Below are 27,926 nucleotides of genomic sequence, written 5' to 3'. Positions count from 1 at the left end.
TCTAATTTTAGTTCTAGTAATTGCACTTGAGTCATTTATAGCTGGAATATGGTCAAGGCCAAGCTAAGAATGGAGGCAGTGGCATAACATCTCCATAACAACTTCAGAGAACTTAGAGCTGATACCTGTATGGAACACAAACAGGTATAGACCTGACTGATAGTCTGCCAAGTGTGGAGTCAAGGTGTACCAGATTGGAGAGTCAAGTAGTCCAACTAGAGCACCATTAGAAAAGGTGTAGGTCTAGAAGCAGAGGCTAGTCATAAGGCAGTAAGATACAAAGCAAATTCATCAGGCAGAGCTAAGTGGGATATATTTTGAGGCACTGGGAACTAAGACATTAATATGTTAGAGAAGTAATTCTTCTTCAGGTTGAGACTGGAAGCAGGCACTTCCTGTTGCCTAGGATCTAGTAATTTTCAGCCTTAAATAAATTTACTCTGACTTTCTTCACAGGTGTCTTCAGCATAAGATTCCTAGGGTATTCAGGGAACTTACCCTAGCAGCCTTCTCTTTACAGTTGCCACCATCCAGGAATTGGGTCTCTATATAACAATATATTCAGGCAGCTTCCCTCTAGTATGGCCCTATGATCCCAGGGGCATTTGCTGGTTATTAAGATCATCTAGAAGGCTTTTAGAAACCTAGATTCTTGGGCTCTGTCTGATCACCGAACCAGAATTTCTGGGAGTAGGGCCCACAATTCGTATTTTTAAAAATAAAACAAAATAAACACTCCTCACCTGGAACTTCTGATCTTCTGTCCTTCAAATGGCCATTATTTCCAAGAGTTTATAATGAATCCAAAGAAGATGTATCATTTTTTTCTGACCCACATATTTTGATAATTTATCAGAGAATTTTGAGACAGGTACATGAAAAATGTACTATTATGGATATGATCTTATTGATAATAACTAGCATTTGGATAGTACTTTGCAATTTCAAAGTGCCTTTTCACTTTCAGCATCTCCTATCTAATTTAATTCTCACAATATTCCTGAGATAGCAGTTATTGATACACCCATTTCATAGAGATAAAAACTAAGATTAAAAAGATTAGGGAAAGTTATTTAATAAATAGTAAAGCCAGGATTTAATTTCAGGGTTCTTTGTGTCTCTTCTCTGTGGCACAAGAAAAAATGCATGAAGACGGAATAAGAGTAAAGAGTATGCCCTCACAGAAAATCCCAGTTATCCAATATCTGAACATCAAGGTTTGAAGGAAGTAATGTTTTTCTAACAAAGGGTACAAGTCATCATTATATCAAAGCCGGAACAGAAAAGAGTTGGGCACCAAAGATATATGCCAACTTAGATGATGGCTCTTCATAAGAATATATTGACGTGACAGAAAAAATATAGTTTTCTGGTGTAGTACTGAGGTTAAGGATGTATAGCTTGGCAGAGTGTATTTGGAAGATAAAATTCTTCCTATCATTGTCAAAGCAAAAAGAAAACTGTAACAAAGACATAGGAAGAAAAATCATTTATTTTGAGTTGAAAATGGATAAGTTGGACTCTAGGCAAAAAGTCTCAGTTCCACAACAAAAAGAATGATACCACATCTCATGTGCAATGTTAACCTACATCGATTTCAAAGGAGCCTCTAGTGGAGATTTCTGAGCTAAAACAGAATCCTGTTTACTACAAAATATCTATTACTGCCATTATGTCTAAATAGAACCATATTTCAAACTTTGAATGGACATTCTTGTTTATGTCACTTTGTGCACATGTGCAAGGGTGTGTCTTGTTTGTAGACCTATCAGTGGAGCAGTTGAGTTATAAGCTTTGTGCTTCTAAACGTTATCTGACATTTCCCAATTGCTCTCCTAAAGGTTGTACTACTACTCTCCCAGCAGTGTGTGAGAATGCTCTTTGTTTTTCTTTCTTCCCAACATTTGGCACTATCATGCATCTATATTATTGCCAGGTAATACCTGTGGAGTGGTGCTGTTTTATAATTTTCATTTCTGTGTTTATGTAGAGATATTGGACTTCTTAGGCTTAGTGGACATTCAGATTCCACTTTTAATGAATTGCTTTTCTGATTTAAAGTTTTTAAATACACTATCAATTAATATTTATATGTGATGTGAGGCAGGAATTTGCATTTACATGTGGATAAACTTTGATCCCAGCAATTTTTAAATAGTTCATTCTTTACTTACTAATATATAATGTGCATCCTGCCATGATTCATGGTTCCATACATTCATAGGACAATTTCTGAGTATGTAACTGTTTCACTGGTTTTGATATGTTGAATCATTTGAGAATGGGAGTGTTTGTACTCATTTTCACTTTTAAGATCAAAGGTTTGTACTTAAAATTAATATATAATATTATAGTTCACCCTTTGTGTTATAACTATTAAGAAAATGAAGCTATAGAAGAGCCTACATCAACTGGAAAAATTTCCTCATCCTTCTTTGTTGTTACTTACTCATCTCACCATCAACCCCTGGAAATCAGAAACAACTGATTTGTTTTCTGTCTTTGAAGTTTTACCCTTTCCAAAATGCCATGTAGATGGAATCATACACTATATGACTTTTCTTTGTGACTTCTTTTACTTAGTAATATACATTTAGAATTTATTCCTGTTGCATCAGTAGTTAAATCAATATTATTGATTACTATTCCATTGTATGGATATATTGTACTTTGTTGATCCACCACTTGAAGGACATTAGGGATTTCTGTTGTTTTGTTGATTATTAATAATATGCTATAAACATTCATATAAGGATTTTTCAAGTGACATGATTTATATTTATTTTGGGCAAATACTTGGGACTACTATTGCTGAGTTGTATGATGAGGATTTGTTAACTTTATAAGACACCTATAAAGTGTTATTCACAGTGGACATACCATTTTGAATTCCCACCAGTAGTATATGAGAATTCTGATATTGTTCTAAATACTTGCAAGAATTTGGTAGTATGCATTAACCAAATAAGTCAAGGTTCAAATGTTTTCTCTCATAAGTAGAAACTAGAGGACTGGGGGGATAGCTCAGTTGGTAGAATGCTTGCCTTGCAAGCACAAGGCCCTGGGTTCAATCCCCAGCACCACAAAAAAGAAAGTAGAAACTAGATCAAAATGTGGGTGGGGGGATATCTGGGGAGGGTATCCCCAAGAAAACTGAAGGGAGATCAGTGGAGTAGAGGAAGGGGATTGAGAGGAAGGGAAGAGAGGATTTGTACAATATAATTGACCAAATTATGCTATGTACATTCATGAATATATCACAGTAAATTTTACCTATTTGTCTATCTATAAAGTACTGATTCAGAAAACTGTAAACAAATAGAAGGAAGATGAATAAAACAGAGGAAGTGGAATGGGGGAAGGAGGAGGGGAGGGAAAAGGAAAGTACTGGGGACTGAAGTAAAGCAGATTAAATTCCTTGCTTATATAAGTATGTCAAAATGAACCCCAATATTATGTATGAATATAAAACACTAGTAAAAATAAAACACTAGTAAAAACATAAAAATATACTTCTAATGCTATAACTGTACTTATAACTTGTTTGTTTCTCCTACTTGCATATTTGATGTGCTTATTTGTCATCTGTATATTTTGTTGGTGAAATATCTATTTAGATGTTTTGTAAAAAATTTATTAGATTGCTTGGTCTCTTATAGAATTTTGACAATTATTTATATATTCTGGATACATATCCTTTGTGAAAATAGTTCTCCCAATAATTAACTTTTATTTTGATTCTTTTAAAAGTTTCTTTGAAGTGGTTTTTAATTTTTATGAAGTCTAACTTCTATATTCTGTGATTATTGTGTCAAAATTAAGAAAGATTTTCCTTGACCCAAAGTTATGAACATTCTCCCTTATATTTTCATCTAGATGTTTTAGATTTTACATTAGGTCAATTTTCCACTTTCAGTTAATTTTTGTTTAAAGTATGAAGTGTGCATTGGAGTTCATCCTATGGCCTATGTCTGCCTAGCACAAACTGTATTACTACCATGGATGAAAAGCAACTGACCAATATGTGGACACATTTCTGAACTCTTCATGCTGTTCCATTGATCTGTGTGACTGTCCTTTCACCAATACCACACTGTTTTGATTTCCATGCCTTTACAGTATACCTTGAGGCACTGAAATCCTTTTTTGGAGTCCTCCAAATTAAGAATATATTTTAAAATTGTATTTCACAGTTTAGCTCCTTTTTCCTGCCATATAAATTTTAGAATCAACTTGTGAATTTCTACTAAGAAACACAAAAGAAACAAACAACAAAACAATTTATATTTCACTTGGGATTATGTTCAATCTATAAATCTGTTTAGGGAAAATTGACTCTGCCTTAGCCTTTTTACTTCCTCTTCACATGAAGTCTGGAAGATCATTCAGAGATGAAAGCCTGGGATCTTGCCAAGCCTTTCTTAGCATGTGCAGCCCTGACCATGTGCATGGCTTTGCAATTACCCAGTTAATGTAAGAGCTTTATAAAAGCCCTTGTCCACCCAAGTATTTCCTTATCCAACCTTTTTCTTCTAAGGCTTTTTAGTCTGCCAGTTGCTTGTCTTGCCTGTTATCTCTAGTCCCAGGCTGCTACCACCAATTCTTTTGTTTTTAATTCTTTTGACAAATATATCTCACAAAGCAACCCCAATATATAACATTCTGTTATATATTCCGTCAATTCCGTCAATTTCATTCTGCAGTTCCCTTTTCCTATATTTCCTCCTCCCTCCTCAATCTCTTTCTTCTCCTCCATGATCTCCCTCTTATTTTCATGGTATACCCCTTTTCCCACTTATTTTTTTGCTCTAGCTTTCACATATAACAGAAACAATTAACCCTTTCCTTTCTGAGTCTGGCTCATTTCACTTGGTATGAAGGTGTCTAGTTTTGTCCATATACAGGCAAATGTCATTATTTCAATTTTTATGATTGAGCAATGTTCCATTGTGAATATATGCCACATTTTATATATCCATTCATCTGTTGAAGGACACCAACCTTGGTTCCATAGCTTGGCTATTGTGAATGGAGCTGCTATAAACAGTGATGTGGCTGTATCACTGTACTACGCTGATTTAGATCTTTTGGATATACACCAAGGGGTGAGATGGCTGTAACTGGGAATGTGCAAAGTTGGGTGAAACACAGGCAAGCCATTGCATCAGTCCTTGTAGGACCACCATTCAGGTTGAAATACTCAACCACAATTCTTTAAGAATAAGATTTGTTAGGATCATTTAGGAACTAGAAACCTGCAACTGGAGTACAAAGCTGGGAGCTGCCACTTATCTGACCAAAGGCAGATGCCATGGTGCTCTTTTATTTCATCTTCACTTGGTTGTTAAGCTTTTGACTAGATTCTAGAAATGTATAAAAACTGATTCCAAGGGTCAAATATTTTCTCTCATACATGTAAGCTAGAGGGAAAAAATGAATTAATAAAGGAGATGTCATGAAAATAGAAGGGAGAGAAGAAGTAGGGCACAAAGGGGAGGGAATAAGGAATAAAAAGGGGAAGAATTGGGGAATTAGTTTGACCAAATCATTCTAGGTGCATGTATGAATATACCACAATGCATTCCAATTTTATATGTAATTATAATGCATCAATTAAAAATAAGTAAATAGAAAAAAGACCAATAGAGTAGAAGAAGAGAATCATGGGACAGAGGAGGGGAAGGAAATGGGTAGTACTGGGGATTGAAATGGAGAAAATTATGTTATATATATTTATAAATATATCAAAATGAGTCCCAGAACTATGTATAACTATAGTGCACTAAAAATTTTAAAAAATCTTGTGACTAACAAATTGTTGGTTAGTAAAGAAAAAGGTGATTCTGACAGTTTTTCAAGCTTATGGGTTTTTGTTTTGGAGTTTCATGCTCTACCAATTATGGGGACATCTCTCCTCTTTTATTCTTGATAGTGTCAATATTTTTTTTTCCTTTTGTTTTCTGGTCAGTTTGGGTAGAGTTTTATCATTTTCTTTGGGTTTTCCAGAGAACAAGTCTTTTTTTTTATTTCATGCAGATGTGCATGTGTGTGCACACATACACATGCACATTTGTATAAGATATATATGTATATTCACTTAATTATTAAAAGAGTAGATTTTAAATATTTCACTACAAAATGATAAAAATGTTAAATGATAGATGTGTTAACTTGATTCAGTCATTCCATAATGTAAACTTACATCAGAGCAAGTTTATTATGTCACTGCTTTTCTATATAGATTTTTCTGCTTTGTTTTCTACTGTTATTTTCTTTATTCTGCTTGCTTTGAATTTATTTTATTCCTTTATATCTTTATAGTTCTTAAAATGGTAGTTTATTGACTTTTGATTCTTCTCTTTGTTTACATAGTAACTTAATGCTATAAACTTCCCTTCAAGTATTTCTTTAGGTATATCCCAGGATTTTGAAATGTTGTGTTTTCATTTAATTCAATTCATCATGTTTTGTATCATCCCGGTGGCTTCCTTCTTTATTTCTGTGTTATTTTATAAGTGTGTTCACTAATTTCTGAATATTTTGAGACTCAACAGATATTTTCTGTTATAGATTATTTTTTTGTTCTTTTATGGTCACTGACTGTAATTTATATTATTTCAATTCTTTTAAATTTGTTAAGGTTTGTTTTAAGACCTATCTTGGTGAATGTTCTTTTGCACTTGAAAAGATTTAAATATTCTTCTGTTGCATGTGTTGGTTGAGGATGGTCACATCTCCCTTATGTTTACTAATTTTGTATGTACCTAACTTACCAATTTCTGATAGAGGAATACTGACCTGTCCAACAATAATTTTGGGTTTGTTTATTTTTCCCTTGATGCTGTTAGGTTTTGCCTCAAATGTTTTGAAGCCCCATCACTAGATACATACACTTTAGGCCTTATAATGCCTTACCTATAATTTAATTATACAAGTCTTTATCTTTTTCAATTTTTCTATTTTAAAATTTATTTATTGATATTAATATAGATGCAACATCTCTCTTTTGGTTAGTGTTTACACTGCATATATTTTCCATTGCTTTGCTTTTATCTATGCTTCTTGAAAACAGACTACGGTTGCCATTTTTTCCAGTCTGACAATTTTTGTTTAATTGATATGCTTGTCCATCTATATTTAATACATTTGTGTGATTGTGCTTAGATGCATCATTTTATTCTTTTCTTTTTCTTCCCCATGTTCTTATGTTTAATCTGCTTTCTGTTTCCTTCAGAAGTATGTCTTTATAATAGGGGATTTATCACTTGCTATACAGATTGCAATCTTTGAAAGTCTTCTTAGATTTAATATCATTTCACTTCCAATAAAGTGTAGGTCAATTTACCAATTAAATGTTAATGTTGCAGTTGTTTAATTTATTATATCAACATTCATTGAAAACACAAGACAATATTGCAGTATTTTATTTAATTAGTCAAAATTATAATTAACTTAAGAAGGAAATTATCCCTATATTTATAAATAATTTCAATCCCCATTTCCCATTTTTTTACTCCTAATAAACTAATTTTCCCCCTTATATTATATTTCTCTTTAGCCCAAGAAATTTCTTTAACATTTATTTTTCATTTTTTAACCAGGAACACATAACCACTGAACTACATCCTCAGCCCTTTTTCTATTTTATTTTGACACAGTCTCACCAAGTTGCTTAGCACCTCACTAAGTTGCTGAGGCTGGTTTGAACTCGAAATCCTCCTGCCTCAGCCTCCCAAGCCACTGGATTACAGGCATGCACCACCACATCCAGCTACAATTTCTTACAGAACAACTTTTCTAGTGATAAATTCTCTTAATCTTTCTTACTCTGAAGATATCTTCATGTTGACTTAATTCCTGAAACAAAATTTTGTTGGATATAAATTCTGAAATTGATGGTTATTTTATGTAAGCATATAAAATCTGTTGTTCCACTGTCTTCTGTCCTCTGTGATTCACGTTGATATATCTTTAGTCTTTCAAATATAAAATGTGTTATTTTTCAATACCCTCTTTCTGGATTTTTACTTGCATTGGTATTTAGCAGTATGGTATGATTATGATAATTCTAGGCATGATTTTCTTTTAAATATTCTGTTTGTTATCTGCTGAACTCCACTCTCTAAATATATGCCTTCTATCAAACTTAAGAAGATTTTCAGTGATTTTTTTTCTTCAAAAATAAGTTTTCTACTCTAATTTTCCCATTTATTCTGGAACTCCAGTGTTCTGAATGTGATATAATTTCTTATCAACCTCCCATGAAGTTCACTGAGATTTTCATTGGTTATGTCAATTCCAATATTGATACCAACCAGTAAATCTTTTATTTTGGTAATTATTGAATTTTTAATTTCTAAAATTTCAAGTTGTTTATTTTTATATTTTCTAATTTCACTGCTAAGAACTCCAAGTTTTAAAAAAATTATGTTTTATTTATATATTGGTTGTTTTAAATTATATGTGACAGTAGAATCTATATTGATATAATTTTACAACCATGAGTTATATCTTACTCTAGTTAGGACCCCAGTCTTGTGGATGCACATTATGATGGGATTCACTGTGTTGTTTTCATATATGTGCATAGGAAAATTGTGTCAGATTCATTCAACTGTCTTTACTCTTACTATCCCCTTTCCCTTCCCTTCATTCCCTATTATCTGATCCACTGAACTTCTGCATTTGGCCTTTGCTTTGGGGGATTGGCTTAGCCATTTAGTATATTTTCTAGTTCCATCTATTTACCTGCAAATGCCATAATTTCATTCTTCGTTAAGGCTGAATAATATTCCATTGTATATATATATACCACAGCTTATTTATTCTTTCATATGTTGAAAGGCATCTAGGTTGGTTCTATAGTTTAGCTGTTGCGAATTGAACTGCTATAAACACTGATGTAGCTGTATCACTGTAGTATGCTGATTTTAAGTCCATTGTGTATAAACTGGGGAGTGGGATAGCTGGGCCAAATGGTGGTTCCATTCCAAGTTTTCTAAGGAATCTCCATACTGCTTTCCAAAGTAGTCGCAACAATCTACGCTCCTACCAGTGATGTATCAGTGTAGCCTTTTCCCTCCACATCCTCACCAACACTTATTATTGCTTGTATTCTTGATAATTGCCATTCTGACTGGAGTGAGATGAAATCTTAGGGTAGTTTTGATTTGCATTTCTCAAATTGCAAGAGATGATGAACTTTTTTTCATAGGTTTGTTGATTTATTGTATTTCTTCTTCTGTGAAGTGTCTACTAAGTTCCTTAGCCCATTTATTGATTGGATTATTTTTTTAAAGTTTTTTGAGTTCTTTATATGTCCTGGAGATTAGTGTTCTATTTGAGGTACATGTGGTAAAGATTTTCTCCCATTCTGTAGGCTCTCTTCACATTATTGATTGTTCCTTTGCTGAGAAGAACCTTTTTAGTTTGAATCCATCTCATTTATTGATTCTTAACTTTACTTCTTGTGCTTTAGGAGTCTTGTGAAATAAGTCAGGTCCTAAGATGACATGATGAAAATTTGGGCCTAATTTTTCTTCTGTTAGGTGCAGGGTCTCTATTCTATTGTCTAAGTCTTTGATTCACTTTGAGTTGATTTTTGTGCAGGGTGAAAGATAGAGGTTTAAATTCATTTTGTTGCATATGGATTTCCAATTTTCCCAGCATCATTTGTTGAATAGACTATCTTTTCTACAATGTATATTTTTGGCACCTTTGTTTAGTATCAGATAACATATTTATGTGGTTTTGTCTCTGTGTCTTCTATTTTGTACCATTGGTTTACATATCTATTTTGGTGCCAATATCATGCTACTTTTGTTATTATTGCTCTGTAGTGTATTTGAAGGTCTGATATTGTGATGCCTCCTGCTTTACTCTTCTTGCTGAGGTTGCCTTGGCTATTCTGGGTCTCTTATTTTTCCAAATGAATTTCATGTTTTCTTTTTCTATGCTATGAAGAATGTCATTGGTATTTTAATAGGAATCACATTAAATCTCTACAGTGCTTTTTGTACTATGGCTATTGTGACAATATTAATTCTGCCTATTCGAGAGCATGAGAGAGCTTTCCATCTTCTAAGGTTTTCTTTAATTTCTTTAGTGTTCTGTAGTTTTCATTGTAGAGGTCTTTCACCTCTTTTGATAGATTGATTCCAAAGTATTTTTTATGAGACTATTGTGAATGGGGTATTTTTCCTAATTTCTCTTGCAGTGGATTCATTGCTTATGTATGATTCCATGGCTTCTTCTATTTCATTTCTTGAAATTGATCGTTTAACTTGTAAATGTCCTCCTGCATCAGTTTGGGTAGATCATATGTCTGTAGAAATTTGTCCATGTCTTCAAGTTTTTCGCTTTTATTTGAGTATAAATTTTCAAAATACTTTCTAATTATCTTCTGTATTTTAGTGGTGTCCAATTTTGATATTTCCTTTTTCATCAAAAATTTTAGTAATTTGTATTTTCTATTTCATTCTCTTTGTTAATGTGGCTAAGGGTTTGTCAATTTTATTTATTTTTTCAAAGAACCAACTTTGTTTTGTCAATTTCTTGCATAATTTCTTTTGTTTCAATTTCATTGATTTTTAACTCTGATTTTAATTATTTCCTGTCTTCTGCTGCTTTTGGTATTGATTTGTTCTTCTTTTTCTAGGGCTTTGAAATGTAGTCAGGTCATTTATTTGTTGACTTTTTATTCTTTTAATGTATGGGCTCAATGCAACAAACTTTCCTCTTAGCACTACCTATATAGCATCCCAGATATTTTGGTACGTTGTATTGGTGCTCATTTACATATAAGTATTTTATTTCCTCCTTGATTTTTTCTTTTATTCATTCATCATTCAATAGCATGCTATTTAATCTCCACGTGTTGAAGTAGCTTCTATTTTTTATTTTATCATTGATTTCTAGTTTCCTTCCATTATCTGATAGAATGCAGGGTAGTATTTCCATTTTTTGTGTTTGAGAGTTGCTTTGTGGCATAACATATGGTCTATTTTATAGAAGGACCCATGTGCTGCTGAGAAGAAAGCGTATTCACTGTATGATGGATGAAATACTCTGTTAAGTCTAAATCATTGACTGATTATTTAATTGTATAGTTTCTTTGTTTAGTTATTGTTTGGAAGATCTATCCAGTGGTGAGAAGGATATGTTAAAGTCACCCAATATTATTGTGTTGTGGTCTATTTGATTCCTGAAATTGAAAAGGGTTTGTTTGATGTACACAGATGCTCCATTGTTTGGGGCATATATATTTATGAGTGTTAGGTCTTGTTGGTGTATGATTCCCTTAAGCAGTATGAAATGTCCTTCTTTATCCCTTCTGACTAACTTGGAAGTTCAATTTGTCTGACATGGAGATGGAAATCCCTGTTTGTTTATGCACTCAATGTGAGTGGTATGTTTTCTCCCATCCTTTCACCTTCAGTCTGTAGATGTCTTTTCCTAGGAGGTGAGTCTCTTGAAGACAGCATATTGTTGGGTCTTTTTTAAAAATGAAATCTGCCAGTCCATGTCTTTTGATTGATGAGTTTAGGCCATTAACATTCAGGGTTATGATTCAGATATGATTTGTATTCCTGTTCATTTTTAATTTGACTTAGTTTCTCCTTTCATTGACCTTTCCTTTAGTGTAATTCTTCCCTTTGCTGGTTTTCATTTTTTTTTTCATTTCTTCCTCATGGAATATTTTGGTGAGAATGTTCTTTAGTACAGGCTTTCTAGTTGTGAATTCTTTTAACTTTTGTTTATCATGGAAAGTTTTTATTTCATGTTCAAATCTGAAGCTTAATTTTGCTGGATATAAAATTCTCATTTGGCATCCATTTTCTTTCAGAGCTTGAAATATATTATTCTAGGACCTCCTGGCATTGAGGGTCTAGATTGAGAAATCAGCTGAGATCTGAATTGGTTTCCCCCTATATGTAATTTGATTTTTTTTCTTTTATAGTCTTTAAAATTCTATCTTTATTCTGTATGTTTTTATCCTCATTGTAATGTGCCTTGGTGTGGGTGTGCTGTAATTTTGGGGTGCTGTAAGCCTCTTGTAGATGATTTTCCATTTCATTCTTTAGATTTGGGAAGTTTTCTGATATTATGTCATTGATAAGTTTGTGCATTCCTTTGATTTGTATCTCCACACCTTCTTCTATCCCAATCAATCTTAAATTTGGTCCTTTCATGGTGTCCCATATTTCTTGAAAGTTCTATTCATGGTTTCTTACCATATTTCTTTGTGGTAAGATTTATTTTGAAGAGTATGTATTTTGTCTTCATTGTGTGAGGTTCTGTCTTCTAAATGATCTAGTGTATTGGTGATACTTTCCATTGAATTTTTAATTTGGTTTATTGTTTCCTTTATTTTGAGGATTTCTGCTTTATTCTTTTTTATAATCTCTTCCTCTTTATTGATCTTCACTTCCTGCATTTTCTCACCAAAACTATCCTTTATTTTGAATATCAATGTAACTATGTATTTTCTACACTCCTTCTCTGACATTTCTTCTACTGTGATGTGTATTGATTCTATTGTTGGAACATTTTGGTTTGTTTGAGGCACTTTTTTTCCCTTGTGTTTTCATGTTGTTCGTGTGTCTTCTCATCTAGTGGTATGGAACTGAGGCAGTTCAGATTCTTCCCTGTAGTCTTACAGTGTCCCTGAAGGCTTCCAGTACCTTATCTGCAGGTCCTGGATGTTGTCCTAAGATAGCAGCTGCATATAACCAAACCTGTGGGTACTGTGACAAAGGACTTCCAGGCAACAGTGGGCAGCAGGTAATCTGCTGGTGGTCTGCAGGTGGTCTGCAGGCTAATAGCAAGATGATCAGTGGGTGGATGTTGGGTGGTGGGAGATGGGTAGGTCAAAGGTAGGTGATGGGCAGGCAAGAAGTTGACAAGTGGGAAAATAGCAGATGATAGGTGGTGGTCGCTGAATGATGTGCACTCAAAAGGCAGGCAATATACTGGCAAATGGCAGACAAATGGGGTAAACAGCAAGGGATCAGTGAGCAATGACAACTGCCTTGCAGAGAAACAGTATTTCCTTTGCTTGAATCCTGAGTTACAGAGTGACAAGGATGCAGCCTCCCTCTAGTCCGCCATCTTGGATCTCCTTGTTACCTGTATTCTTGATACTTGCCATTCTCACTGAAGTGAGATGGAATCTCAATGTAGTTTTAATTTATATTTCTCTAATTGCTAGACATGATGAACATTTTTTCATGTGTTTGTCGATCAATTGTATTTCTTCTTCTGTGAAGTGTCTGTTCAGTTCCTTAGCCCATTTATTAATTGGGTTATTTAGTTTTATGGTGTTCAGTTTTTTGGGTTCTTTATATATCCTGGAGATCAGTGTTCTAGCTGAGGTCCAAGTGGCAAAGATTTTCTCCTATTCTGTAGGCTCTCTCTTCATGTTATTGATTCTTTCCTTTGCTGTGTAAAAGCTTTCTAGTCAGAATTCCAATCGTTTTTTTCTCTTTGCTTTGCTGCATTGGTATATTTCACACTTATACCCCTTAAGAGATAGTCTAGGACTTGGGCCATGATTTAAATCCAAGTTCTTAGGTCAATTATCAAAGTCTTTTCTCTGTAGCTTTGGATCTTTCCTTTACCTGTGCTACTCAAGAATTAGCCTGAAATTTAGGTGGTAATTTAGATCTTGAGATGTTTTTATAAAAGAAAGTCTATGATTTGTGGGGGTTTATACACAGAATTAGTGGAACCTCTCCTCCAAGTCTGTACGCTTTCTGTCCTACAAGGGCACTTTTGCCTGCTTTTCTGGTAAGGTATTTGAGATTTTAATCAGAATTTTAGCTACTTGTGCCACCGTCCCACCTTGTAGTTTTTCAGTTTTTCTTTTGAAGTAAACTTATAAAAGAAAATAAGAAAAAAATAATATGAAAGACTTATTGCTTCTGGGATCTGCTTCTTCAAGTTTGAACTCCCCTCCATACTTCTCTTGATTTTGTTTGCCTTTCAGACTTGGTAGTTTCTTTTTTATTTTTTCTTTGAGATTGTGTAGTGGGATAAAAAGTCTTCAGTGTATTTATACTGCCATGGAAGAAAACATTTGATTGAATTTTACTTTTTTGTCCTCTTTTTGTCACTTTCAAGTGGTTTTGTAGTTGTTTTATCCTTATCTTCATTCCAAGTTTGACTTACGATAGTATTTTGAAGCTTATTCACCATTGGGATATGCCTGATCTACTCCTGACTCAGCAAGGTAATTGACTCAGTTCCTAATACCAAAAGAATGTCTTTGTATGTCATATGACTCTCTTACAGTCACATCCCAACTCAAGTTAAAATACATCTTCAAAAAGAATCATATTCCAGGCATCAGTTTGTTTACTTTTTCCTGATCTCTTTTTGAGAAGATCTCCAGTGCTAACCAAGTGCTCTACCTTCTTCTAGTCTCCTTTTCTTTACAGAGATTATAGTCTCTCCTTTTTTTCAATAGTCTCTTTTAATATGCTTTTTATTTTCAGGCCCAGAACTCTGATTTCAATATTGCTTACTCTTTTAGTTTATGTTTCATGATATTTTTGGCTTATTTGTTCTCAACAACTACATACTTCCTATTTTATCTGCCTTTATTTTGTGGTTGAAGCAGAGGAGTTATATTGAACTTTGAAGTTACCTATGCCCCCTTATCTGTAAACACCAAGCATGTCTTTGAAATAGCAGTGTATCTGCCCCTAGTAGTCTTTTCTAGTTTATTATGGCTGTGGAAAACACAATATTTTAATATTGGAATCATAACAAGATCAACTCATTTTTTCAGTGATAAAAAAGAAATACTAGCATAGTTCACTTAAAGTAGGACCTAAAACTAGGACTAACTGGTCTTCACATTCATATGTTAGTGGACATTGGACTAATTAATTTTATATTTAGGTTAAGAACCTATAGACCCTGCAAAAATGCCAGAACATACCTGTAACCTTTTGGAATGTTTTGAGTGTTTCATAGATTTTGCTGCACATCTCCACTGGCTCTTGGCTCTGTATGTGCCTCTAGAGTGGAGAAGACACTGTGTAGTTATTTTTTGGATTATCATTTGGCACTACTTAAATTTCCTCACTAATTTTTAAATAATGTTACAGTATGGCTCCAAAGAAATCCTACTAGCTTTTGGGAATGGACTGTATGAACTGCAGAAGAGGCTTTTCTTTGATGTTTTTCTTTCTTTCACACCTCTTATATTTCTATGTGAGTGGCTAGTTCCACATATCTTCTGTTTTTCTCTAGAATTACAAACCCACATACTTCCTGTGGTCTCTAGTGAACATCAATTTCATAAGGAAAAATTGTCACTAGTAAGATTTGAGGGCAAAAATATTCCTGGGCAGTATTTCTATTTATTTGTCACTGAGAGCATGAAGTATATCAACTATTCCTGATAAAAGTTGTATAAACCATTTTCTCCTCATGTACAAAATCTTCAATCTTACTTTTTCTGCCTTCTTCATTATTATATTAGTATTATTTCTTGTTTCTTCCAAGGATTCTATCTCTTTTATTTTTATTTGGTGCCTCTGATCTACTTTGATCTTAGAAACCAGTGAACCATGGATTCATATTTTTAATGTGCCTTATTTGTATCTATGATGAAACTTTTCATATTATAGATAAGTTGAGGATCAGGAAGGTAAATGTCTTAGTCAGAGTCATAGAGCTTGTTAGCAGCATTTCCACAGCTTGTACAAAGATCTTCCCAAATCAGATTCAGTAATTTATTTACTATATCCTGGGTAAGTGTTAGGTTAAATGACAAGTAATAGGTGTAAGGAAAAAACTAAGAGAAAGATTGAGGAGGGGAAAATCTAGAATGTGTAAAAGACAAGTGAAACCAGTTGAATAAAAATTGAAATATATGTTGGTGCTTTACAATATAAGAATTAAGTGCCATTCTGAGGAATAGGACAGTGAAAAATAATGAGGAATGCTGAGGATTATGACCCAAGAACCAATATTTTTATGGGATTTGTGAATAAAGTGGAGTGGTCTGAATGGTGTCTACTGTGCACCACCTATATCTGGATTGTAGGCTGTTTAAACAATATACACTTATAACCCAACACCAGGAAAGAACTGCACAAGATTTAAGAGACCTCAATCACCACCAATTTTTTGCTACTCTGACTAAAAGACCTGACAAGGACAACTTTAGAGGAGGAAAAGTTTATTTGGGGGAATGCAGTTTCAGAGGTCTCTGTCCATAGAACCTGGCTCCATTCCTCAGGACCTGAGGTGAGGCAGAATATCAGGACGGAAGAGTGTGGCAGAAGGAAGCAGCTCACGTGATCAGGAAGCAGAGAGAGTGTCTCCACTCTCTAGATACAAAATATATACCACAAACCATGTCCCCAGTGCCCACCTCCTCCAGCCACACCCCACCTGCCTTCAGTTACAACTCAATTAATCTCCATGAGGGAATTAATTCACTGATTGTGTTAAGACTCTCACAACCCAATCATTTCTCCTATAAATCCTCTTGCATTATCTCACACATGAACTTTTGGGGGATATCTCACATTGAAATCATTATATATATATGTCTTAGAAACCAGTGAACCATGTATTATATATATATATATATATATATATATCCATATATGTAGATAGAGGGATATAGATATATAGATATAGATAGAGTCAAAATTCTAGCTCAATGTCCTCAAAAGGAAAGCAGCTAGCTATTAGAATTTTGCTGTACTTTCCAGGGACTAGATACTTTTGCTGCACTTCCCAGGTACTAGATACTAGATAATGTGTCATAGACAAGATAATGAGAGATCTCCAGCCTACCAAATTGCAAAAGCTGTGAAGTTTGCCCAAACTGTCTACAATAAGGGGTGTAAGTCAGTAGCAGAGCTCATAATGGAACTCCAGATGTCTGGTAAACTCTTGTAATTTCTGCTTCCCTAAGCTACCTGCTTTTGATTTTTCCACAGAGTTTATCTGTGATTAATACTATTGGGGGTATCAATGATTACTTAGAGTATCTCAGTCCTGAAGGTTTATCAATGACAAATGGAAACACCATTAGCTTCAGAATAGAACACTTTAATTCTCATTTCTGTGGGATCTTGTCTAGAAGTCATTGTAGCTCATTCCCTAGGTCCATGTATCTAGAAGACTGAGATAACTAGTCCCATGGGAGCTCATTTCCAGTGTCTTCAAATAAGAAGTATATGCAACAATGAGTACTTATTTCCACAAATTCCTAGTGATGTAGAAGTGAGAAAGCAGAAAAGTTGGCTACTTGTTCCCTTGGCCAAAGTCCCAATCCTCAAAACCTCACTTTCTTTGGAAAAATGGCATTGTGAGGAATTTGAAGCGTGTTTCATGACCTATAATTGAGATAAAAAGGTATAGTTGACTTTTCTATATTATTTTTCTCATAATCATGTATCTAATGAAATTGTGACAAATTTTACCACATAACATTTTAGAGGGTCAATAACAAATCAGACCTCAGCCAGAGGAAAGAGAATGAAGAACAGTGAGGATATTTAAAACCATGTCAAAAGAGGAGACACATAGTCTAAGGAAGTTGGGACAGAGTCTGGAAATTAACAAGAGCAGATTTAGGGGTATAATGGTCACTTTAAAAGCCTCCCAAGGTTTTACAATCTCAGCCGGGCATGGTGGTAGGCACCTGTAATTCCACCAACTTGGGAGGCAGAGTCAGAAGCACTGCAATTTTGAGGCCAGCCTCAGCACCTTAGTGAGACCCTGTTTCAAAATAAAACGGAGCATACTTTGTTCTCATGGGTTCAAAGGGCAGTGCTAAGACGAATATGTATTTGAAGTTAAACTAGAAAATATAGGTTATTATGTGGAATATATTGAACAGAAACACAGTGATCATTTGGTGATTGACTAATATTTACACTTTCAGATCATCAGCAAGCAGAAATAATGTAAGACTGGTCCATGTGTTCTCCAACAATGATAGTCCTAATGAAGCTAAGGAAGTGTGTGCTCATATGTATGTGTACATATTGCATACACGTGTGGGTTGATTTGGAACCATCAAAGCATTTCTAATACCACAGTAAATTTGCAAAATGAAAACCTAACTCACCTCTTGTTTCTCAGGGTAACTTTGCAAGGAAATTAAATCCCTGAAGTCCATGAATAAAGAGTTAAGGAGCATCTGTAAGCAATGGTGAAAAAAGAAGCCCTGTTTATTTTCTATTAATTACTATTTCACACTTATCTCTATTGATAAGGCTGCAAACAGGGATTAGACCCTGAATTGTGACCCCTACCAATTTCAGTCTAATTCACTGGTGTTTGCATCCAGTTAAATGAAATCACAAAATTTCCAATTATTCCTTCACACAGAAGAGCTGGAGTGCTAAGTGGGTTCTGTCTTCTATGTTTGGGGTCCAAGGCCTCACACTTCTCTGTAAATTGTGCCCACCTGGTCTACTGGGTAGCTCATGTGGTCTGGCCTCTGGAATAGCACTAACTAGCAGTGATAGCTAGCATACACTGAAAACTGAATATGTTCTAACTCCTGGTATAAATACTCTCTCCTTAAATCCTCAGAGCAATTCTGAGGTAGGTACTATCATTATTCCAATTTTCCAGATGAAGAAACAAGTGCAGAGGAGTTAAATGACAAAAGGCACACAAAGAACAGTGGTAGAGCCTAAATTCAAACCCAGTTAGTCATGCTTTTTAACCACTGTATCTTTGTTTTGCAGGATATTTCTGTGTGTTTTCTTGGGTACCTTGCTTCAAGACTCTAGATTTCTTAGGCAGAAAATGAGATTAGCTATTGGGGCATGGTGGTCCCTGTGTGGAACAATGGAAGAATGTCAAATATCCCTGTGTTTACCTGGGCTTGGAATAGAAGGCCAGACACCAAAGGTTGGTAACATAAACTCAGAGCACTCTTTCACTTGGGTTGCCAGTATACAAGTAAAATCCCTTTTCCATGCCCTCTCACTTGAGGGATTTAGGGCTTATCTGGTGAAAAGAACATATTGTCTCTTTTTATCTCTTAGCATTATTCTCTCACTTTCCCATTCTCTCTTATATTTTGCTATTTCTCTACATATCTAGTTTGTTTTTTCAGTATGTCATTTTTTAATTAGGATGCCGGCATTATTTTTTGTATGAATTCTCAAATGGAGTTTTTTCTATAGGAGACCATTTTTATATGACTATTTAAATTACATCCTTAATTTAAAATACTGTAGTAAAGAAAGAGATTTATTATCTGTAATCTGCCCTTTAACATTTCTCTGCTCTCCTAAAATCCTTCTTCAATTTCTTCTTGGCTATCATTTAAGAAAAGAGTCAAACTTTGCAATAAACAGACTCTTGTAAACTTCCCAAAATTGTCATTCATTAGTCATTTCATTGGCCTGTGTATAGATAGCTGAGTCTAAAATCTTTAATTACCATGCATTCAGTTCTTGCCTTTTCCAAGAGCTCTGCTAAGCATTTTGGGTCTTTTTTAAAATTTTAGATTCAAGATATTTTATTAACAGCTACTAGAAACAGTAGGATAGCTCAATTAGATTACCAAATAAAAAATCAACATACAAAAATCAGTAGTTTACATATATTCGAACAATCTTTTGGAAGGTTTAATGGAAGAAAAGATTTCATATATAACAGTAGCAAAAATATTTTAATATGTTTGTCAATGGAAATGTGAGACCTATTACAAATAAAAATTAAAATACCACTGAAGCCGAAAACTATCCTTTCTACAAATAGAAGGACCATATTATTGTGTAAATTAATTTGTAAACTTAACAAAATCTCAGTGAAAACTTAATAGTTTTAAGCTATATCACCTGATGCTAAATTTAGTGAAAAAAATAAACACAGAAGTGGGACTAGCACTAAAGCACATTAAGGCATTTTTAAAAGGCTAAATAATTTAAGAGTATCATACTGGTCTAATAGCAAAACAGAATGCCCAGAAGTAGGTGCACTCAGATACATATAGAAATTGAATGTATAAAAGAGGACATCATCTCAAATCACTGGGAAAACGAAGTAGTCAATAAATGTTATTGGGATAAGTAAAGTAATATCCTTGCCTTACCTCACATACCATGATAAATTCCATCTGTACCAAAGATATTTTTAAAATAACACAACCATTAAATAATAAGAAGAAAACTTGAAATTTTTTTCTTTACAAGACTGGAGTTAGTAAGAACTGTCTAACCTTTCATGAGTCAAAATTCCCAAGTCATTAATTATTTCACTGGTACTTTTTGTTACATAAAAATCAAGTTTTTATTGAAAGAAGCATCATAAACAAACTTTTACAAAAAGACAACTAAGGGAGATATTTACAGCTCATATCACAAAGAACTATCCTTCCTAACAAGTAAATTGACAAAATCATAACCCTTTTGAAACATAAAAAAGGAAATAAAATTTGCTATTAATAAACAACAAGATAGTTAACTTCACTCATTAAAAAAGAGAAATGTAAATTAAAACTGCAGATGAAAGACTGTTTTCTCTCTATCCATTGGCAACAATCCAAAGTTAGCTAACATACTCTATTGATAGGACTCTGGAGGGGAAAGTGTTTTCTCATGCATTCTGACAGTGGTGTGTTAAAGTCACCCAGAATTATTATGTCGTGGTCTATTTGATTCCTAAAATTGAGAAGGATTTGTTTGGCATACATGAATGTGCCATTGTTTGGGTCATAAATATTTATGGTCATTATGTCTTCCTGATTTATGGTAACAAGCAGTATGAAATGTCCTTCTTTATCCCTCCTGACTAACTTTGGCTTGAAGTTCACTTTATCTGATATGAGAATGGAAATCCCTGCTTTTTTACTCAGTCCAGGTGCATGATATGTTTTTTCCTATCTTTCACCTTTAGTCTGTGGATGTCTTTTTCTATGAGATGAGTCTCTTGAAGGCAGCATATTGTTGGGTCTTGCTTTTTAATCCAATCTGCCAGTCTATGTCTTTTAATTGATGAGTTTAGGCCATTAATATTCAGAGTTATTATTGAAATACAATTTATATCCCAGTCATTTTGGCTTTTTTTTGTTTTTAACTTGACTTGGTTTCTCTTTTGATTGACTTTTCCTTTAGGGTACTTCCTCCCTTTGCTGACCTACATTGTTGTTTATCACTTCCTTCTCATGGAATATTTTGGTGAGGATGTTCTGTGGTGCAGACTTTCTATTTGTAAATTCTTTTAACTTTTGTTTATCATGGAAGGATTTTATTTCATCTTCCAATCTGAAGGTTAGTTTTGCTGGGTATAAGATTCTTCATTGACAACCATGTTGTTTCAGAGCTTGAAATACATTGTTCCAGGCCCTTCCTTGTAGCATTTAGGGTCTGGGGTGAGAAATCTGCTGATATCTATATTGGTTTCCCCCTATATATAATCTGTTGTTTTTTTTTTTTTTTCTTGCAGACTTTAAAATTCTATCTTTATTTCGAATGTTAGGTATTTTCATTATAATGCACTTTGGTGTGAATCTGTCATAATTTTATGCATTTGGTGTTCTTTAAGTCTCTTATAGTTGATTTTCCATTTCATTCTTCAGGTGTATCTAGTTTTATTTCCTCTTATCTATTCCTTTCTTTCCCTCTATTCACTTTTTCCCCATTCATCCTGTATTTCCCTCCTTTTCCTCAAATCCTTTTCTACTTATCTCTGTTCCCCCCTTTCTCCTCTCCTACTTTTTATCACTAACCTGCCAGATTTATTCTTAATGGGCTAGAAATTAAAGAAGAGGTTTGTTATCCATTATAACAGACTGATTACCAGAGCAAATTTTCCAATTCCCCTTTTCTGTAGCTAAAGTGTAACCAAAGAAAAACAATCTTGTATAAAGCTTTCAACAAGTCAGAAGCAGATATCCAGAACCCAAGTCTTTCCATCTAGCCCCCAGACTCTTTCTTATGGCCACTTCCTTTTGTACCCTCAGAATTAGAGCAGCCTCTTGTCACCTTCACTGTTTTACTAGTGTCATTAGATACTGGGCTGGGCTGAGGAGCAGAAGTAGGAGAAGGTAATTTTGACAGCAGATCTTTCTTTGTCATTTTATGTTGGGCAACTTAACACATGATTCCTCCAGTCCTATTGCACCCTTGAATTTTCTAATATCTCTCATCAACTGTCTTCTCATTTTTTTCCCTATAAGCTGAGTCCTTTGTTGAAAATGTATGTAACTCTCTTAAAATTTTACAATTCCATTGGTGTAGAAAGTTGTTCTGTATCTGGAATGTCCTGCCTATGATGTTGGATTCAAATATGATTATGATCTCTTCCATTATTAATTAATTGCATTTTATGTACACAGTTGGGCATTGAAGTCATTATGCCAAATGGTAGGCATAATGGTATTTGCTCCACCAGCAAATAAGCCTGGTAGTATGTGTGAGGAGACATATCTTTAGGAGTCATATTATGAGTTCTAAGGCATAAACTCTTCCCCTTCAAGTACAGAAATAGCTCTGAGGCAGCCTGTGCTCTAAGACAAGAGCCCAACTATTTAAAACACAACTCTAGTTTCAGAGACATGTTATTTGCTGATTAAGCTTTGGAGTAAATTGTTGTCTTTTGGTGAATTGATTATAGAGTTGATTATTACGAAATGATATAGTCTCTTCTGAAAGTGGAATGTTTGTGGATAAGTGCATTGGCCTTGAGTATAGTTTTGGAAAGTGAGAAATCAACAAGATATGAAATACATTGGGTGAGAATTCAGGACTGGATGTGTGCAGAGAATATGGTACATGTGGAATAGGCAAGTTCCTATCTCTCTTTGAGAGAAAAGAAATAGTATCCTAGGCTGCAGTAACTAATCTTGTGTGGGCTTCATCAGTGTTATCTCTACTAGGGTCAGGTATACTCGCTGGAGTGGGACTTTGGTAACTTACTGAAATGGGCTTTATAGTCTGGAGTAGGCTGATTTTCCTGTGCTCTGAGACATGCTGGCATACATAGGCTAATTGGATTGCAATGATATAAATAGCACTGATGGAAGCAGGAAACAAGAAACTTAATAGAGGGATAGCTTCACTTTCTGGGTATCTGCTATGATTTATTGTTTGTGTCTTTCCAAAATTCCTATGTTGAAACTTAATCCCCATTGTGATAGTATTAGGACGTGGGGCCCTTCAGTCCAGATTAGTCTATGAATAGGATTAGCACTTTTATAAAAATGGCTTAAGGAAATTTCTAAACCCCTTCCATTACGTGAGGATACAGAAGATACCATCTATGAGCAATGGGCTCTCACCATATATCAGTTCTGCTGGGGTGTTGATCTTGGAGTTCCCAGCACTGAAAACTGTGAGAAATAAATTTCTGTTATTTAGAAATTACCTAGTCTAAGGCATTTTGTTTTGCCTAAGTGGCAAATATGTGATTAGATTCAACAATTAATATAAAAAAATATTTACTGGGCACCATCTGAGTAACAAATCCCTACTTAGGTTGAGGGTATAGAGAGCAAAATGGGGTGCTGCCCTTCAGAAGCTCTTGGACTAGGTGGAAAGGATAACAAGTAAACAGTACAATAAAGAAAAATAAATGTAAAGAGAATGTATCAAGAGATATCAATTATCTGAAAATCTCTGTCACTTAATAAAAGTACATTTCTCATTCATATGAAGTCTATTGTGGACCCAGATAACTCACCAAGGCAGTTGTCCTCCATGTTATCCTCTGCAGCTCATCACTCCAGACTGTTTTGATCTTATGGCAGCACAACATCGATATGTTTATTTCTATGTCTCCATGGCATAGAGGACCTTAAAACAGATCTTAAATTTTCCAGAAAGAGAAGGACACAATACTTCTTCCTGCAACTGGAACCAGTCACATTGCTCCTCTCTACCTTAAATAGGCAGGGGAGAAGTAGTACTATCCTCCTAAGTTCCTAAAACTGGAAAAGAGCTGAATTTTGCAACATTTGTAACCTATCACAGGTATGGGTAAACCTAATATGAGAGTTCAGCATGAGTGAATACCAGGGATGTCTAAGGGCCTTCTCTAATTTTTGTTGCTTGGGGATTCTGCCATAATTCTCAGTGCTGTCTAAAATTATACTGTTATGGTTTAACTATAAGGTATCCCCAAAACGCTCACATGTGAGACAATGCAAGAAGGTTTAGAGGTGAAATGATTTGGGTTATGAGAGCCTTAATCCAATCAGTGAATTAATACCCTGATAGAAATTAACTAGGTGTAACTCAAGGCAGGTAGGGTGTGGCTTGGGGAGGTAGGTCATTGGGGGCATACCCTTGGGGTATATATTTTATCTCTGTTGAGGAACTCTCTCTCTCTGCTTTCTGGTTTCATGTCTCCAGATGCTCTCTTCCACCATATTTTTCTGGCATTATGTACTAACTTGCCATGGGCACTGAAGAGTGGAGTCAGTTCTCTATGGATGGAGACCTCTGAAACCATGAGCCTCCAAATAAAATTCTCCTCCTCGAAGTTGTTCTTGTCAGGTCTTTTGGTCACAGAAGCAAAAAAGGTGATTCAAACAGAAGAAAAAATTGATATAAGAAGTGGGGTTGTTGCTGTAAATAACCTGAACAAGCTTTTGAAGCTTTTTAGAATGTGTGGGAGAAATTTTAGAAAGTTTAGCAATGCAAGCTGGAAAAGTTTTAGATTGTTATAAGTGGACTTTAATGGGTTATTCTGGTGGGAACTCAAAAGACCAGGCTGCAGATCTGACTGTGGAGAGTAAAGAGTGGACTCATGAGGTTTCAGAGGAAAAGGAGGACATTACTGGTAATTGAACTAGAGGCCATTTATGTTGTGTTCTGCCTAAGAAGTTGTCAACATTTTGCCCATGTCCTAAGACTTTCTGTGAAACCGAATTTAAAGATGATGGACTTCTTAATCTGGCATGAGAAATTTCTGGGCAGCATAGTATTCAGACAGTGGTGTGGATACTACTGGAAGCTTTTAGCCAAGATTGTTGTGATAATTAGGAGCATAAAGATTTGAAAAACTTGCAGTTCGGCCAGAAAACTATGAGTGAAACTGGGGCTGAGGAAGATGTAGTCATTAAAGACATTACAGTTCCTAAAGAAATGCTAAATAGTATCCAGAAACGGCAGAAAAAAATGACTTGAGGGAATCTCAGAAATTGGCAATACCACATCCATCTCAGGTTCAAGGATGTAAAAGTAAAAAATTATTTGAGACCAGTGTGGCACCCTACTTGCATGGATGGTGGGGAGGATAAGAGTTTGCTTCACCAAATACATCCACGAAGGCATCCAGAGGCTGCTACTGTGGTTTCTGGAGGCTTGGTTACTGCTCCAGATTGTGGCAGACCGTGGTGGTATGCACATGGTTCTAGTTCTTCAGGAATGCAAGATGCTGTAGTTAGGGGATCATGGAGACTTCCACAGAGATTTCAAAGGAAGACCTGGAAGGCTAGGTAAAGTGCAACAGGGTGAGATTCCTTGTGGAAAGCCCCTGAGAAGGAGATGCATGAAGATGAGAGGAAGAAGTCAAAGCTACTGGAAACCCCTGAGATTAAGAAATGCCGGTAATGTGGGAAGTTTGCTGAGGAAAGCTGCAGGAATCAAGCAGAAACAAGCCAACAGAAAGCCCAGGTAGGATGCAACCAACAAAGTCACAGGGGCAGAGCTATACAAGCCCTTTGGAGGCACTATGTCATGTGCTCCAGATGCCAGACATGGAACTACAGGACTTGTTTGCCCAGCTGTATTTTAGTCTTACTTTGGTCCCATCCTGACTTCCTATGCCCCTATTTCTTCCTTTTGTAATGCAAATATTTATTCTGTGCCTCTATATATTGAATACATGTAATTTGATTTTGATTTTTACAGGAGCTCATGATGAGAGTATACTCTGTGCATCAGAAGAGACTTTGGACTTGGACTTTGGGCAGTTCTAGAACTGTTAAGACTATGGAGACTCTTGGAAGACTAAATATGTTTTGTATTATGAAATGGGCATGAGTTTTTTGGGGCCAGGAACAGAATGTTTTGGTTTAGATATTAGGTTTCTCCCAAAGCTCATGTGTAAGACAATGCAACAATACTCACAAGTGTAATAATTGGGTTATGAAAACCTTAACCCAATCCGAGAATAAGGATTAACTGGGTGGTAATTGAAGGCCAGTAGGGTGTGGATGGAGGAGGTAGATCACTGGGTGCTTGCTTTTGGGATATATATTTTGTCCCTTGAGAGGAACTCTCTTTCTCTCTCTCTCTCTCTCTCTGCATCCTGGTGTCCTGTCCTGAGATACTTTTCTCCATCTTACCCTTCCGCCATGATATTCTGCTTCACCTTATCCCCTGGGGAATGGAAACAACCATTGATGGACTGAGAACTCTGAAACTGTGAGCCCCAAAATAAACTTTCTCCTTAAAATTGTTCTCTTCAGGTCTTTTAGTGAGAGCAGAAAAAAAAAAAAAAAAACCTGACTAAAATAGAAACCTACTTTATACCTGTATCTAGCATGTTCTCTGTGAAGGAATAGGAAAGGTGAGAAGTTCTTGAAGGGTTTTCCTATGAGTATGTGAAACATCTTTTCTCAGAACTAGCAAGTACTCTCTCTGAGCTAAGGTAACAGCCTTTCATGATACTCTGCTTTTCAACTTTTTTTTGCTCAGATGCAGTGACTGAAGTGAAGACTGACATCTATGTGACCAGTTTTGGCCCTGTGTCCGACACTGATATGGTAAGTTTAATTCCTGGGAAGACAAAAATGAAAAATGATGCAATAGATCTAAGGAAACAAATTGGGATTTTCCTACAGCAGGACCTTGTAGCGTGTTCTAAGAAGACATCTTGTTTCACATTAATTTTGTTCCTCACTACTCTAGGTTTAGCCAAATTTATCTTTTCCTGGTTTTCCTTACCTATTCACAAATAAAAGCACATACCCACAGCAGGAGAATCCTTCTCTTCTTCAACATAATACCCTTAAAAACTTGGCTTGGCTTCCTACATGCAATCAAATTTTCTCCATTCTTTCCCTTCATACTTTACCAACACCACACATATACTAGTACAAATAGATCATGTGAGGAGAGCATTTTGGTGGGGATTCTTGCATAAGCAGCTAGTGGTGTCATCCAAGAATTGTTCCTTTCAACTGAGCTTAATTCACTGAGGTCTTGAACTGACTGGAGTGATACAAGGAGTTTGGAGAAAGAGTCTATACCACTTTTCGATACTGATCCTTGTATAGATGTAGGCAGGGTGAGACCTTTGGAACAAGACTCAAGAAATATGGCAGGACACAGGAGAGTTAACAAGAATATTATTTGAACCACCTGCAAGAAGTGTTCCTTCTCCCATTATTCTCTTTTGCTGCAAAAGCAAAGAATACTGTGAGGCAATGAGGTGAGACACTTCACACTAATAGTTCACACACCAATACCTACTGATATCAGATATTTGATTAAATTATCATATAAACAAAGAAGTGATTATCTCCTCTCCATACCTGGCAGTTAATAGATGCTCAGTAAATTTTTTTGATCAAATGAGTGCCTGTTTTGATAATAAAAAATTTAATATCTGGAAAAATATTTTTTATTGCTTATGTATTTTTCTGTATAGCAGGGAAGAGGGTTCTTTTTGACCTGTTGGGTGTTTATAAGAGGTTGAATAGGGTAGTGGTAGAGTTTTTTTCCTGTAGATAATGCAGAGCCTCTGAGATTTGAGTAGGATTGTGAAAATATATGAATATTTTAGAATAACTTATGTACTGGTCTGTGTAGAATGGACTGCAAGGGGGAAAATGAGGCTGAAGGCAGATTTAGATATATTAATAAATACATGGCTCATCCATTAGGAGGAGATCTAGGAGTTAGAGAAGACTAGTTCTCAGGGAAGGAAGTCATCAATATATGTTATGGTTCTGATCTGGAGTGTCTCATGAAAACCTCATGCTT

General features: G+C 35.2%; 1 protein-coding gene across 1 annotated transcript in view; it reads left to right on the top strand.

Moving 5' to 3' along the window:
* Gabra3 (gamma-aminobutyric acid type A receptor subunit alpha3) overlaps positions 1–27,926 on the top strand; it is a 248,478-nt gene that overhangs the window by 148,888 nt on the left and 71,664 nt on the right. The window contains 1 exon segment of the mRNA XM_047535929.1: positions 26,637–26,704. Coding sequence (XP_047391885.1) covers positions 26,637–26,704 — 68 coding nt within the window.

Source organism: Sciurus carolinensis, chromosome X (assembly GCF_902686445.1).
Source record: "Sciurus carolinensis chromosome X, mSciCar1.2, whole genome shotgun sequence".
Classification (NCBI taxonomy): domain Eukaryota; kingdom Metazoa; phylum Chordata; class Mammalia; order Rodentia; family Sciuridae; genus Sciurus; species Sciurus carolinensis.
Note: the sequence above shows the minus strand (reverse complement) of the source record. Positions and strands in the feature narration are given on the sequence as shown.